The sequence below is a fragment of the Balaenoptera ricei genome, chromosome 3, assembly GCF_028023285.1.
Source record: "Balaenoptera ricei isolate mBalRic1 chromosome 3, mBalRic1.hap2, whole genome shotgun sequence".
NCBI classification, from domain to species: Eukaryota; Metazoa; Chordata; class Mammalia; order Artiodactyla; family Balaenopteridae; genus Balaenoptera; species Balaenoptera ricei.
The window spans coordinates 179,734,262-179,749,041 of NC_082641.1; the positions used below are offsets into that span (position 1 = coordinate 179,734,262).

Sequence of the window (14,780 nt, forward strand, 5' to 3'; positions counted from 1 at the left end):
TTTAATCACTCGTTTCCTGAACACCCATGACATGACAGTTTTCTGCTCAATACCGTAGGGGTTGCAAAGATGGCTCAGATGCAAGCCCTGTCCTCTGGAACCTTGTAGCCCAGTGGCTAAGACAAATCCCTAAGCCCCATGAAGATGGGTGAGGCCATGGGGAAGATGGCGAAGGCCACGGGAGAGCTGGCAGTGCCCCCCGCTCCCAGCCATGTAGACAGACCCTCCTAGCTGTTACCTGGCCGAGTGTCTCAGGGGACCCCAAAGCAAGATGAGGGACACAGTAAAGCTTTTTTATGCAGGCACCGGGTCACTGCACCAAGCCTGCCTTCGTTTTGCAGTCTCCCCGGGAGGCTGGTAATCGGGGACGGCAGTTGGAGTTCTGATGACTGTGTGCAAGGGGTCCCTTCTCCCTGTGCCCCTGAGAGTGACAAGCCGGAGAGGGTGTAAATGGAGGGGAGGGAGATCTGCCGAGAGGGCGGGGCTTGTCTGGAGGCTCTGCTTGCAGGGGGGCTGACCCTCAGGGTATCCCCCAGTGATGCAGCCGGGGCAGGCGGGGTCCTAAGGACGCGTGTGCTGGGGCGGGGCTGAACCCTGGGCAGGCGTGGGGTGGGTCACGGAGCCGAGGGGCCTCAGATCTTGCCTGGAGGCAGCCCCTGTCCAGTGTCCTGAGAAACCATCGTTCTGCCCTCATTACCCAAACAGTAGCCTGCTGGACCAACTGAAGGATTTTGCGTTTTTCACTGAGTAGCATCTCTTGGGTCACATTCCATATTCATACGTAGGGAGCTTCATTCTTTTTTGTGGCCGAAGAATATCCTGTTGCCACTTGTCCATAACTAGCTGGGTCCTTCCATGTAGTTGGACGTTTAGGTTGTGTCCAGTGTTCTGTGTTACCAGTGAGGCTGCAGCAGATGAAGAACCTTGTACACACACTGCTCCACACACGTGGGAGCGCGTCCCGGGGCAGAGTCGCTGGGTCAGAGGCATGAGCCTGGAGGCTTCTGCTGAGTGTGGCTAGGTCAGCCTCCACCAGCACTTTAGAGACGCATGGATTTGCCAGCCCAGCGCCTCCTCAGACTCTTTGAGTTTTGTCCTTCCTATAGCTGACGATGGCACCCCATTCTAGTTTTAACGTGATTCTCTCTTGCCATGGGAGTCTTTTTTTGTCATTGTGTAGAAAGGGTCACTTTGGTTTCTCTTTCTGCAAACTGTCTATCACTTGCCAGTTTTTTTTTTAAGATTTATTATTTATTTATTTGTATTATTTATTTTTTTTGGCTGCATTGCGTCTTAGTTGCAGCACACGGTATCTTCATTGAGGCATGTGGGATCTTTGTTGCGGCACGCGGGCTTCTCTCTATTTGTGGCATGCGGGTTTTCTCTTCACTAGTTGTGGCAGGCAGGCTCCAGGGCACGTGCACTCTCCAGTTGAGGCGCGCAAGCTCAGTCGTTGTGGCACGCGGCATGTGAGATCTTAGTTCCCCGACCAGGGATTGAACCCGAGTCCCCTGCACTGGTAGGCAGATTCTTTACCACTGGACCACCAGGGAAGTCCCCACTTGCCGGTTTTGCTGTTGGGTTGCTGATCTTGCTGTTATTGAGCTTTGAGTGTTTTTACATATGAAGGCACCTTGATGCTGGGTCTGCTGTCTATATGCATTTCTACGTGTGCACTTCCGGAGGCTGGGGCTGTGTTTGTGTCCCTAGGAGGTTCCAGAACACCCGGCATGGGGCCTGGTACACTACCACATCCTGCCTGTCAGCTGGAGTAATGAGGCCTTGTGTTGTATTTGCACCTCGTAGATGGTGACAGAGGACAAGTACGAGGTCTCCTCCGACCCTGAAGCCAACATCATCATCTCCTCCTGCGAGGAGCCCAGGATACAGGTCACTGTGTCCATCACCTCGCCCCTGATGCGGGAGGACCCCTCTGCAGACCGAGGTGCGGCAGGGCCCTTCCGTCTAGCCCTCCTCACCACACACCTGTTGGCCTAGGGCAGCATCCGCCTCTGCTCTGGGCAGGAGGTGGGGGGGGGGGTTGCCACGGCCAGTTTCCGGCACTTCCGTCAGCCCGGATGTCCCGGTGAGATAAGAGCTGGGCCTTGGGGCTGCAGAGGAAGGGAGGGTAGAGAGCTGGGGCGGAGTGTCAAGTGGCTCAGTACCCAGCTGTGGGGCACGTGCATGGGGAGCACTTCCTCCCATCCCTCCTGGCCGTGCGGGCACCTGCTCCCCGCCCAGAGGAGACCAGCTGTGCTGCGTCCCCCAGCAAGGCAGGGGCCCAGGGACCTGAGACAGATGCGCATTGCCTGAGCCAGTGGGTGGGGGTGCGGGGTGAGGCCAGAGGGCAGCCAACAGGGAGGGTGCAGGCCAAGCCGATGGGGATGCACCCGAGTCTCATCCAGCCGCGGAACCTCCTGGAACAGCCCCGGAGACTGTTTCCCAAACTCCAGTCTTTCTTGGACCCCCTTCATTATTGTCAGATCTGAGGGCCACGAACCACTGATGCTTTCCTCTGAATCAATTCCTTTTTGACTCTTAAATTTTTAAAGAGGAGAGCCTTTGAACCGTAAGTGGAAAGCCGTTACCAGTTGTCATAAAGAGTGTCATCTGAAAATAAATACAGTGGGAAGAAAAAGTGATGCCCTTCAGTTCCAGGTGGAGGCCCTGCTCGGGCTTGCTCCGAGGCGGGGATTGGGAATGTCGGAAAGGGTTCAAGGTCCGAGGCCTCGGAAAGAGGTGGACTGGAGGGGGCTAGAGAACCGGAAACCCCTCCGAGGGAGCCCCAGGCCCCCAAGAGCTGCGATGTCCCCGCCCTGCTGACTGCTGCGGGGAGGGGAGCTTTCAGCTTCCTCTGTTGCTTGCTCTCAGCCCCAGAGGAGCAGACCCAGGCCTGGGGGTTGGGGGGTTTATGGGCGAAAGAGAAACCTCTGCTCCCTCCTGTGACCTAAAACACCAGGACCTCGCAGAATAAGGGGAGAAGAATTTTCCTGAAGCAAGAAGAAGGAATCAAAAACAGGCCGGAATTTCCCCCAGACACAGAGCCCTGTTCACCTGTGATGGCGTGTGCTCAAACCTGACCCGCTGTCTCCCTCTTAATTATGCACGTGGAAGTTTCTGGAAATCCAGCTTCATTCATAGTTTTCCATCTGAACCGTGATTTGCTAACCAAGGGAGTCAGCGCTGATGGCACTGGGTGACAAGCGTGGAGCTCTTTCCTCGTGAGAGCGCAGAACCCGGAGGAGATGGGATCTTCGTGGAGAGGATGTCTGTGGTCCTTGCAGCGTCCCAGAGAACGGGCCAGTGAGCGGAACCATGTGTCTTCTGGATAAATGCAAAGAAGCCTAGGGACCTGAGGGCCCGGCCACGTGGCCTGGGCAGCGGGAGCAGGGAGAGGGGCGCCTGGCCCATGTGCCCTTCTCTTCTAGAAGGAACAGAGGTGCCTCCGCCTGACCCGGGAGATGTCCTGAGCTCAGAGAAGTGCCTCCAGTCGCTGGCTGCCCTCCGTCACGCCAAGTGGTTCCAGGTCAGGGGTCGGGCCCAGAGCGGGCTCCCAGTACAATGAGGGGCAGACGTGGGTGGGGCGGCTCCTTGGCCGGCTGCTCGACCCATGTGTCCCTGCCCAGCGCTAACCTGATGGAGGTTACATCCTGGCTGATTGGGTCGGGAACTTGAAAGGAGTGACCACCACTCGGGGGTGGGGGGCCGTTTGGGAGTGGAGTCTGCTTCCGGTCGCCAGCCGTGAGGCCAGCTGGCCCATGCCTCCCGGAGTCCCTCACTGCCAGGACAGGACCCCCGGCTGGGCTCGCTGCCCCTGGATCAGCCCTTGTTCCCTCGGCCTGGTGCACGTCCCCCCGTTGGCCACGTGCTTACAGCTCCCTGGAGCTAACCATGTGCTGCTTTCCCCGAAGGCGAGAGCCAGCGGCCTGCAGCCCTGTGTGATCGTCATCAGGGTCCTTCGGGACCTCTGCCAGCGCGTGCCCACCTGGGGGGCCCTGCCAGACTGGGTAAGGCAGTGCCAGGGGGCTGGCCCTGCTTTAGGAAGCCCCCAACCCCTGACAGACCACAGCCCTGGGAGGCCGAGCCTCATTTCCTGGTTCAGCGCTCAGCTTTCCAACAAAGGGCTGGTGTCCGTCTGAGTGCCAGGAGAGGTGGATCGCGGTGGGGCATATCGGGGTCCCTTGGCCCCAGGGTGAGGCTTGCTACAGACACAGTCTCATTTGACTGCATTATCTGAAACCTACAACCTTGCGGGCAGAATCAGGAAGCATGCAAACACAAGGGCGCCCCAGCAAGAGGTGGGGTGTTTGCCTAGACCTGCAGGTGTCAGTGCAGAGGCCCTGTGAGGGCAGGCAGCCTGGTGCAGACCCACCTCCTCTGAAGGGGAGGTCCCCTCCAGCCCTGACACCCCTGGTCAGCAGGCCCCGAGCCCTTCTGGGGGAAGAGGACGGGAAGGCCCCCGTCCCCCAAATCCCCGAGCTGCCGTGTTGTGAGACCCCCAGCTCCTGCCCTCCGTGGGCCCCCCTGCCCCGTCTTTCAGGATCTGATCTCGTCTGTGTGCCCCTCGGCAGGTCTGTCTCTGAGTGTCCCTCTCCCGTCACACACCCACTGATCCCCCAGCGAGCGCAGATGTGTAGGTTTTTAAGCCTTTCACCTTCGACATTATCCTTGGGAAGGCGGCCGAGTGCCCTGAACTTGGGGGGACGCGTGCATCTTACGTGCAGCCTTCTGCTGCCAGTTTGTCGGCTCCCACGCCCACAGGCGGGTTCTTGGACCCTTCCCACCTGAGCCCAGGCTACCCTTGGCCTTGCTCATGAGGGCTCTGGTGCCCACCCGGACCTTGGCTTCCTGCCCGTGGACCGGGGAGACACCCACTCTCGGCACCACCCCTGGTGGATGGCACAGCGGTGGCCCCGTGCTGAGTGACGAGAGGGGTTCACTCAGACGCTGGGAGGGCCCCGCATTCCCCGGAGCCCGTTTCCCTGTAAGTATAGACGCAACCCCCATGATGGTCACAGCTCCGGCCCTGCCCTGGAACCCGGGCGGGTGGCTCCTTGGAGGTGGGGACACGCCTGCGTGAGTCCCCAAGTCCTTGTGACCCTCATGGCCCTCACTGTCTGAACCTCGGGTCATGGAGAATGAGTTTCTTTTAACCCTCATGACACTGGTTTGCAATGTTACCGTCTATGGGATTTTGCTGATGTCGAAACTAGGCGAGAAAGGGAAGAAACACGCCCATGGCCACGCCAGGGTGGCAAGGCCCCGGTGACCCCCTCCTTGTAGAAGTTCAGGGGTGGGTGGGCGTGAGGGGAAGAGCTGGGAGGGGAGCCTCACGTCCCCGGGCCCCTGGAGACCTGGCCGAGGCTGCACAGCTGCGCCGTCCTCAAAGGCCCGGGTCTCCTTCTCTGTCCCCACCCGACCCAGGCCATGGAGCTGCTGGTGGAGAAGGCTCTCAGCAGCACGAAGGGGCCCCTGAGCCCCGGGGACGCCGTGAGACGAGTCCTGGAGTGCGTGGCCTCGGGGACACTCCTGACAGGTCAGTCCCCGTCGGCCGGGAGCCCAGACCCTGGAGCACGTGGCAGAGACCAAGGGCCATGGCGGGGGCGGGGAGACGGGGGAGCACAGAGGAGCCTCTTAGGAACACTTGAGAACCACATCCAGCACAGGCAGGACAGCGGACACAGACGTGCACACACATGTCACCACTCAAGGGAGCCGTGCGGAGGTGTGGACCAGCCGGAAGGAGAGGCGGGGTGGAGGCTGGAGTGGGGGGGTCCGTGCCTTCTCTCACGCTCCTCTGATGGCACACCCACCCTCTCTGGGGAGCCAGGGACAGCCCGGGGGACATTTCCGAAGGAAACAACAGGGATTCCATGATGGGCTGTGTACAAAGATGTTCACCACGATGTCCTTCACAGTAGCACAAGGAGGAGAGCACGCATGCGGCCCGCGTGACATGTTAGATGCAAAACGGTGTTTTCCAGTCATTTCAGTGACACGGGGCGATAGCGTTTTAAGTGGAAGAAGAGGATGATACACTGACCCGTGGTGTGAGCCTTTTCTGTAACTACATGCTCGCCCATGTGTGCACACACACACGCAGGTGGTGAGGAGGTCTGCTGAACGCGTGTGGGGCTGGAGGGAGAACTGGCAGGGGAGAGGCCCGGTGTGGCCCGTGGGCACGAGGGGGCCAGGTGCAGACCCCCCAGCACTGCAGAGCTGCAGTGGCAGCCTTCATAGGGTGCACTCTCCTTCTCTGCCACTCCCACCTCCCCTCTCAAAGATGGGCCGGGGCTCCAGGATCCCTGTGAGAGAGACCAGATGGACGCCCTCGGGTCCATGACCCTCCAGGAGCGGGAGGACATCACGGCCAGTGCCCAGGTAGGAGGCCAGCCCACGGGGCTCCCCGACTCGGGCCAGCTCGACCTGGCTGCGGGCAGCCCAGTTCCCAGCCCCCATTCACATCTGCGCTGCATCCCAGGAAATGGTCTGGGACTCCCCTTCCCACCCCCTCCCTTACAGAGACAGGTGGCTTGTGGGTGACAGGACTGCTTCCGGGGGCAGGGCCAGCCTGGCCCAGAACCAAAGCTACTCCCGTGATGAGGCGCAGACTTGGGGCCTCCTTGGCCGGTACTGTCCTCCCCAACCCTGCCCTGTGGTCTGCAAACACCCAGCCAAGGCCTCCAGCTGGGCCTAAACAGCTTCTGGCCCAAAGCAGAGACCCTGTCTGTGGCTTCCCTTTTGTTTGCCAGTTTTTATTTATAAGCAAGTCTCCCAGCAGTACAGAAATCGCACTGGGCCTGACATTTATGAATGGCCTTCAGTGGAAAGAGTCAAATTGCTCTTGATCAGAGCCGAACCCGGAGAGGCAGGATCTAAGGTCCCTGTAGTGAGGAGAGAAAGAGCTGAAATTCCGAGGGCCTTCCTGGCACAGTACTCACCACCAGCTGGCACAAGCAACTCCCAGTACAGTTCTTCACGCCCAAGGGTGACGTGAGCTCTGCAGTTGCTAGAAGGGTGTTGAGGACGCCCAGCAAGCCCCCGAGTCCGCACGGGGCCATGAGAGGCGGGCCGGCAGGCCGCGGGCGGGAGGGTCCTGACGGGTCGCCTGCCCCCAGCACGCCCTGCGCATGTTGGCGTTCCGGCAGATCCACAAGATCCTGGGCATCGACCCTCTGCCGCCCCCCAAAAGCAGGCCTGGGGCGCGCTTCCGGAAGAGGCCACGGGAGGTGAGCGAGGCCGAGGCCGAGGAGGGCGCCGGCCAGAGGAAGCGGGCTGGTGGGGCGGAGAGGGGCCCGTGTGAGCGGCCTCGCCTCCCCAACGGGACCTGACGCCCCACCGAATGGCTGCTTCACCCCTGAGGCTGGGCAGTCCTGTTTTCCTTTGCAGTGATGTTCCGTAGATTTCTTTAAAGACACTTGTGCTTAAATCATGAGCAAAATCTCTTCATCTGGCGATTTGAGCTGCGGTGGTTGGGGCACAGCGCCCCAAGGCCTGCCCTCACCCGGGCAAGAAGGTGCAGCACTATTTTAAACCCTGGCATTTCTTGCTAGCTTTAAACTCACCCTGTGGCCTACTAAGGGTGTGGGTTTTTAAATGGCTTCATGAGGACGCCAGCCGTGCGTGGATTTGAAATCTCACGGGCAAGCCCACTGGGGGTCCCACATCAGGAAGCCTGGCCCCGGAAGGCAGGTCGGGAGGATCTGGGGTGGTGGCCAAGCCTGAGAGTGTGCCCAGGCCGGGGTCCTCAGTCCCCAAGCTCAGTCTGCTCCAAACACGCTGCCCCCTCCAGCTCCCCAGCCTGGAGACGGCCCCGCGGCCAGAGGTCTGCAGGGCCTGAACTGGGCTCGTCCCCCAGCCCGCCATGGGAGGGCCACAGAGCCGAAGGGTGGTGAGGATGCAGGCTGGGCACGCCCCTGACCCCTGGAACATCTGTGACCCCCACGGCACTGCACCCCGTGCCACTCCGTGCCTTCTGCACTACGAGGAGCAGCTCTGTACGCCTCATTCGGGGCTGGGTTTGCCTTGTCTTTCTCCCGTCCTCCTCGCATAGGTGCAGCCAATGTGGGTCCAGGGCCCGCCCCTTGAAAGCGGAGTCTGGGGGCTCTGCCTGGTGCAGGGCACAGAATCAGGCGCCTCCTGGCACTGGTGGACATGAGGGCACCCTTGCCCAGCTCCCGCCCCGATCCGTCCAAACTTCCCTCTTTGCGACAACCTCTCTTGCCTGGCTGCCCCGTGGCGCTGAAGGAGATAAGTCCATCTTCGGGCTGACACGATCTTTTCTGGTCACTTGATTGTTTCCAGCTCATTTCTGTGTTTAAGGGACAGCCTGTGTGTGGCTTCACATCTAATGTCTTCATAGAACTACCTGGAAGTTTGGGGGGTGGGGAATAAATGAGATATGCCTGTCTCTTGGTGTGGACTGCGCAGTCCTTCCTCGGGGTGCAGTGACCCTGCTGGGCTCCCGCAGCCTCTCAGGGCCCCAGGCAGGGGCCCTGACCAGCCAGAACTTCTCCCCGAGGCTCTGAGGCTGGGAGTGTGGATGGGGAGGAGGTCCAAGGGGCTGGTGCTGCCCAGGTGTGGGCCTCTCAGGCCATCTCCACACTGAGGTCCCCTGGGAATGCAGAGGAGCCAGGCTCTGCAGACCCCACCCCCAATCCCGGGGATCCAGCCCAAGAAGCACTCATCTCACACACATCCCACAGCCACTCAAGGAACCCACCCTGGCCTGGTCCAGGAGATACACAGCGGGACCATCAGCGGGAGGGTCAGGGACCCGGAAGGCTTCCTGGAGGAGGGGGCAGCCAAGCTGAGTTGGGAGGGGTGGCTCTCCGCCTGCAGGCCCCCTACCAAGAGTTCCCCCGCAGTTTCCCCAAATCCTCATTGCAAACCTCAGGGGGCGGCAGGGGTCCAGACAGGGAGAGGGCAGGTTGGAGGGCAGAGAGGGGAGGAGGCGGGTGAGGTTGCAGTGGCCCGTGGCGGAAGTGGCACATGCCCATGAGCACAGACCAGGGCAGGGAGATGGCCAGGACCCCCTTCTCAGAGCTGGGCCAAGGGAGTGTCGGCCCGCCGTGCAGGCAAAGCTTAGCCTGGTTCTACCAGGCACATTATCTACCGGAAACAGGAAGCAGCCAGCTGGTGCCTGACCACTCCGACTTCCCCGGAAGGGCAGGCCGCTCTCCTCTGCTTCTGGGCCCTTCCTGAGAGAGCAGCACCCCAACAACACGAGTGAGGGCAGAGCAGCCCTTCGGCTACAGCCGCAGACCGGGCACGGGGGACATTCTCCACCTCACGCCGGGGAGCTTCACCCGCACACACCCTCTCCCTCTGCATCTCTGTCGACAGCTCTGCTATTCACCCAGCTGCCCAGGCTGACCACCACCACCACCGAGGAGTCCTTCTGGGTTCCTCTGTGCTCGGGGCCGAGCCATCTGGAAGTCCTGTTGGTCCCACTTCCGTTGCTCTCCATTCACAGCTTCTGGCACTCTGCAGCTTCAACCCTCCAGCAGCTGGGGCCTCAGGGTAAAACTCAGGATTACACTCAAGATAAAACCCCAAATCCCGACAAAGCCACCCCCAAAGAACCCAACTGCCACCCTCTGCCTTAGTAACTCCACTTCAGACCTACTAGTCTCTGCTGGTCCTCAGGGAACCAGCCAAACTTCTTCCTGCCCCAGGGCCTTTGCACGTGCTTTCCCCACTGCCTGTTAAGCTCTTCCCCTGGCCTGTATGGCCAGCTGCTCCTCTCCTCCTTTGGGTCTCAGAGAGGCCTCCTTGACCACCTCAACCTGTCACATAACCCTATTCATTTCCTTTATGCCACACGCCACTGATTAAGATCATTTGTTATCTGCCTTGCTCCCACGCTGTGAACTGTCTGCGGGCAGCAAGTGTATCTGCCTTACCACAGCACCCCAGGTCTAGAATAGACCAAGTTCAGTAAATATGTTAATGCTTGAAACCATGCTCTGACCCTCAAGGATGGGTGTCTGTGTTGGAGGGATTCATCTCCTAGCAGATAAGAAGACACCGTTTGTTTCGGTGTCATCCCAGGAGATTGCTGTACCCATCAGGATGAGAGCCTTTGGCTAAGGCGGTGGCGAGAGGATGAAGGGAAGGGAGAACGGGTTGGCATTCAGGGGTGGCCATCACTGCTGCACTTTTGTGGAAAGCCCCTGTCCCGCTACCATGAGCCTTCCTCACATCCTCACATCCTGGCAGTAGCAGCTCCGGGAAATCTCACGACCCACTCCACACCATCCCATCCCTGTCTCCTAGGGAAGACGGATGTGATCTCCCTCAGGTGGTGTAAGACCAATCCAGTTGACAGAGAGTTAAATCTGCACCACCACCCCCACCCACCAGCAACTCCAGAACACCGAGTTTAGGCAATGCAGCCACAAAATCAGACAGCTGGTTAGCGATGTACTCGGTCCAGATGGATGGGACACCTGGGCTATGGTGCTCGCTGCAGGCCTGAAGAGCGGTTGCTTCTCGTCTTTCCAGCCCTCTCCCCACCGGGCAGAGGACCCCAGAGCAGGCTGGCAGCTGGCGGGGAGACGCGGGACCAGGCACTTGAGAATTCGGACCGCTGAGCGGGGACAAGCAGCCCAAGACAGCGACGCAGGACCTCAGGCTTCGGGATGCCGGTGGGACAGCCTGGTTGCTAGGAGACGGTGGTGAGTGTAGGAGGGATGACTCGGGGCCGTGTGGGCAGGGCTGGAGCCAGACCTGGCAGGCAGTCCAGGAGAGACACACGTGAAAGTGCAGATCTGCCAACCTCACCTGCAAAGTCACCAATAACACAGAAAGAGAGCCACGAAAATGCACTGCGTCTCCTGGTCCAAATAAGTTGCACTCGGTGGCAGAGGGAGCATCTCCAAGGCTCAGCCAGTCCGAGGCTTGTTTGGGGAAATGTTGGCTCCATCTTCTCCCTGGTCACCCGTTAGTTTGGCTTCCGGAATGAGAAGATGTTTCAGGTAAGCGGATTAAGGCTCTGCTGAGTGGACAAGCCAGAGGACCCATGTTTCTCCTTAAGGTGGAGAGGGCCGCCCGGGGTAAGGGGTGTGTGTGGGTGGGTATCACCCTGTTTATATCTGCCCAAGTTCTGAAAAATAAGTGTACTGGGAAGCAGATATTTGCACACCCATGTTCACCGCAGCATGATTCACAGCAGCCAAAATGTGGGAAAAAGCCAAAAGCCAAGTATCCATTAACAGATGATAAACAAATGTAGTCCATCCATACAGTGGAATATTACTCAGCCTTAAAAAGGAAAGAGATTCTGACACCTGCTACAAATAACGTAGATGAACCTTGAGGACATGATGCTCAGTGAGAGAAACCAGACACAAAAGGACAAATACTGTCTGATTCCACTCATAGCAGGTCCCTAGAGGAGTCACATCCACAGAGCCAGGAAGTAGATGGTGGGGGCCAGGGGCTGGGGGAGGGGGGAGGGAGTCAGTGTTTCATGGGGACAGAGTTTCAGTTTGGGGAGATGGGAAAGTTCTGGAGATGATGGTGGGGATGGTTGCCCAACAATGTGAAGGTACTTAATGCCACTGAACTGTGCACTTAAAAATGGTTACAATGGTGAATTTTATGTCTATTTTAACACAATAAAAAAAATTTTAATGCATTGGGTTTTTCCAATTACAAAAATCTTGGAAGTTTCAGAAGAATGGAAGAAGCGAAACAAAGTCAACCACTGTTAATACTCTGTGTTTCCTTCCAGTTTTCTCATCTTCTACACTCTTGGTTACAGATGGGCTGTTTATACGACTTTGATTCCTCCTTTTCTTCAGTTGACATTATAACAACTTTGATTTCTCAACTGTGTTTTCAAGGTGCTTAGATATACTTTTCTCACTTAATTCTTCTGGAGACCTTTGGAGACAAATCTTTTTCATTATTATTATGGTGCTAATATACACATAATATAAAATTCACCACTCTATTTCAAAGTGTATGACTAAGTGGTTTTTGGTATTTTCACAGCGTTGTGTAACCATCACCAATATTTAATTCCAGAACATTCCATCATCCCCCAAAGAAGCCCCATCCCCATTAGCAGTCACTCCCCATCCCCCTCCCCAGCCCCTGGCAATCATGAATCCACTTTCTGTCTCTGTGGATTTGCCTGTTCTGGACGTTTCCCGTCAATGGAATCACACACTGTGTGTCCTTCTGTGTCTGGCTTCTCTCTCTGAGCATCATGTTCTCAAGGTCCATCCACGTTGCAGTGTATGTCAGTGTTTCACTCTTTTTTTATGGATGATAATATTCCAGTGTGTGGATGGACCACATTTTATCCATTCACCAGTTGATGGACATGTGGGTCATTTCCACTTTTTGGCTACTATGAAGAGATGTAATTTTTAAAAAAAAATTTTTTAATTTATTTATTTTTGGCTGTGTTGGGTCTTCGTTTCTGTGCGAGGGCTTTCTCCAGTTGCGGCGAGTGGGGGCCACTCTTCATCGCGGTGCGCGGGCCTCTCACTGTCGCGGCCTCTCCCGTTGCGGAGCACAGGCTCCAGATGCGCAGGCTCAGTAGTTGTGGCTCACGGGCTTTGTTGCTCCACGGCATGTGGGATCTTCCCAGACCAGGGCTCGAACCCGTGTCCCCTGCATTGGCAGGCAGATTCTTAACCACTGCACCACCAAGGAAGCCCAAGAGATGTAATTTTTAATAGCTGCATAACATTCCACCAAATGAACATACCCTAATTTGCTTAACTGTTCCCCTACTGTTGGACATTTAGATTGTTTTCAAATTATAAATTATACCTCTGCAAACACGTTCCTGAACATTTGGGATTCTCTCCCTTCCACAGATGCCCAAGATCGAAAGGCATGAACATTTTAAGACATTTGAAACTTCCATGTGGAAGACCGCATTCCACCAGAGGTTTTCGAGTTCCCCCTCACACCTCCCCCCACACTGTAGACAAAGGAGCCTCATTCACCGTCCCCAGGTCAGGACTGTGCCCTCTTATTTTCCAAAATTCTTTTCTGCACATACGTTTAACAGTTAGGTTTCATTCTGCCACGTCTTATATCCTCATTATGCTGTTCTTTCATTATCTCATTCATTCAACACATGTTGATTGAACACCTATTATGTGCCATGGGCCATCACTCATAGGGCCTCCCTGTGTCTCCCATTGAGAATGTTGAAATTTATTCAGTTTCAATCAGCAAACACCACTTTCTTGGGAGAACGCAAAGATGAACCAGAGTTGTCACTTCCTGCAGTGAGGGTGACTCCGTGGCCCTTTATCATATTAGCCATGGGGTGTCAGGTGCTCACTTCACCTCCTGAGCCTCTTATAAAATCGGATTAAAACTCATAGCAGCAAACTTGTAGAGCTGTGGGGAGAACTCAGTAATAAAATGCATTTTTTTAAACACTTGCTGCCCAGAAAGGTTTAGCCTCAGGGACACGGGCATGATGGAGGGCAGGGGTGAGAGTGAAAACCGGTGATTAAAATGGAAGTCACACCATGTTCCATGTGTGAGAAAAGCCCTAAAGGTGCTGCTGATGTTCGGGGACTCCCCAACAGTGGCCAGTCCCCCCACAATCAGCCCCAGAGTGAAGCCACTCCCATGGCGAGGGGCTTCCTGTCAGCTCTGTAGCCCTCCCCTCATGTTAGCCAGCGAAGAGGCCAAAACCCAAGGAGAGGGGGGAAAAGTAACTTGGAGGAAAGAGAGAATGAGAACAGAAGAAAGCAATTCTAGAAAAAAACCTTATGCATATGTATTATCCTCAGAGAGCGAATAGAAAGTTCACTAGCCAGGAAACAAATTTAAATTTGCCTTTTGAAAAGGAACATTCAAAGAACCAGAAAAAGCTCTTGGAAATGAAAAACCTGAGGATCAAAATTCAAATGGCAACAGAAGCGTTGGAAGAAAAAAAAACAGAAAGAGAAGATAAAAAGAAAAAAATGTAGACAAGAAAATTAGATCAATCCAGGAAGCCCAATATATGACAAAGAAGAGTTCCACAGAGAGAGACCAGAGAAATTAAAAGTGGAAAAATCACCAGTGACATAATCCAAGAAAGTTTGCCAGGAATGGAAGATATGATAGAGCCCACTGAATGTACAGCACCACAGGTGAAAAATAGACCCACACCAAACCCACACTGTGAAAATGCAGGATGTGGAGAATAAAGAGAAGATGGAGCAGATTCTACAAGCTTCCAGAGAGAAAGGGAGTGACAAGCAGAAAATGAGGAAGCAGAACAGTTCAGATTGTTCAACTGCCCAAGACTGGAAGCTGGAAGACCTAAGGCAAGGGAATATATCCACTACTCAGAACACTTGTCCTCAGCCAAACCACCAATCACACAGGAGAGCTGAAGGAAAACACTTTCTCTGGAAATGCCCAGGGAGCATACCTTCCCAAAACAAGGGCACAAACCAAGAAACAGGAGACCTTACCCCAAGAAACTGGAGCTACATCCCAGGAATCCCAGGCGCTGAAGAAGAGGAGCCAGAAGCACAGCCGGGCAACAACTGCCCCTGTGTGGAGAAGTTAGTTCCACCTGAGGGGCTTGGGGAGAGAGTCACAGACACACAAAAAACAAAGGCAATCACTAACTCCAGGAAAGTCAAAAAACAAGTCCTAGAAAATAAAAGTGTTCCTTAGTGCACACTGTTGCACTGTGAACAATATTTTCATATAATAACATAAGCACTGAATATTCATTTAAACAAAAGTTGTGGGCTTCCCTGGTGGCACAGTGGTTGAGAATCTGCCTGCCAATGCAGGAGACA

At 55.9% G+C, this 14,780-nt stretch overlaps 1 protein-coding gene across 7 annotated transcripts in view; it reads left to right on the plus strand.

The window, feature by feature from the left end:
* ZFR2 (zinc finger RNA binding protein 2) overlaps window positions 1-11,233 on the plus strand; it is a 46,584-nt gene extending 35,351 nt beyond the window's left edge. For 2 of the 7 annotated variants that reach the window (XM_059918764.1, XM_059918767.1), the window contains exons 14-19: window positions 1,807-1,945; window positions 3,429-3,526; window positions 3,912-4,007; window positions 5,425-5,536; window positions 6,284-6,381; window positions 7,119-8,410. In XM_059918764.1, coding sequence (XP_059774747.1) covers window positions 1,807-1,945; window positions 3,429-3,526; window positions 3,912-4,007; window positions 5,425-5,536; window positions 6,284-6,381; window positions 7,119-7,331 — 756 coding nt within the window. In that variant the 3' untranslated portion in view covers window positions 7,332-8,410. Of the gene's footprint in view, window positions 1-1,806; window positions 1,946-3,428; window positions 3,527-3,911; window positions 4,008-4,571; window positions 4,887-5,424; window positions 5,537-6,283; window positions 6,382-6,522; window positions 8,411-9,345; window positions 9,523-10,506 lie in introns of those variants that run through there. The other 5 variants (XR_009502563.1, XM_059918765.1, XM_059918768.1 and 2 more) reach the window with 5 other exon arrangements.
* The last annotated feature ends 3,547 nt before the right edge of the window (window positions 11,234-14,780 follow it).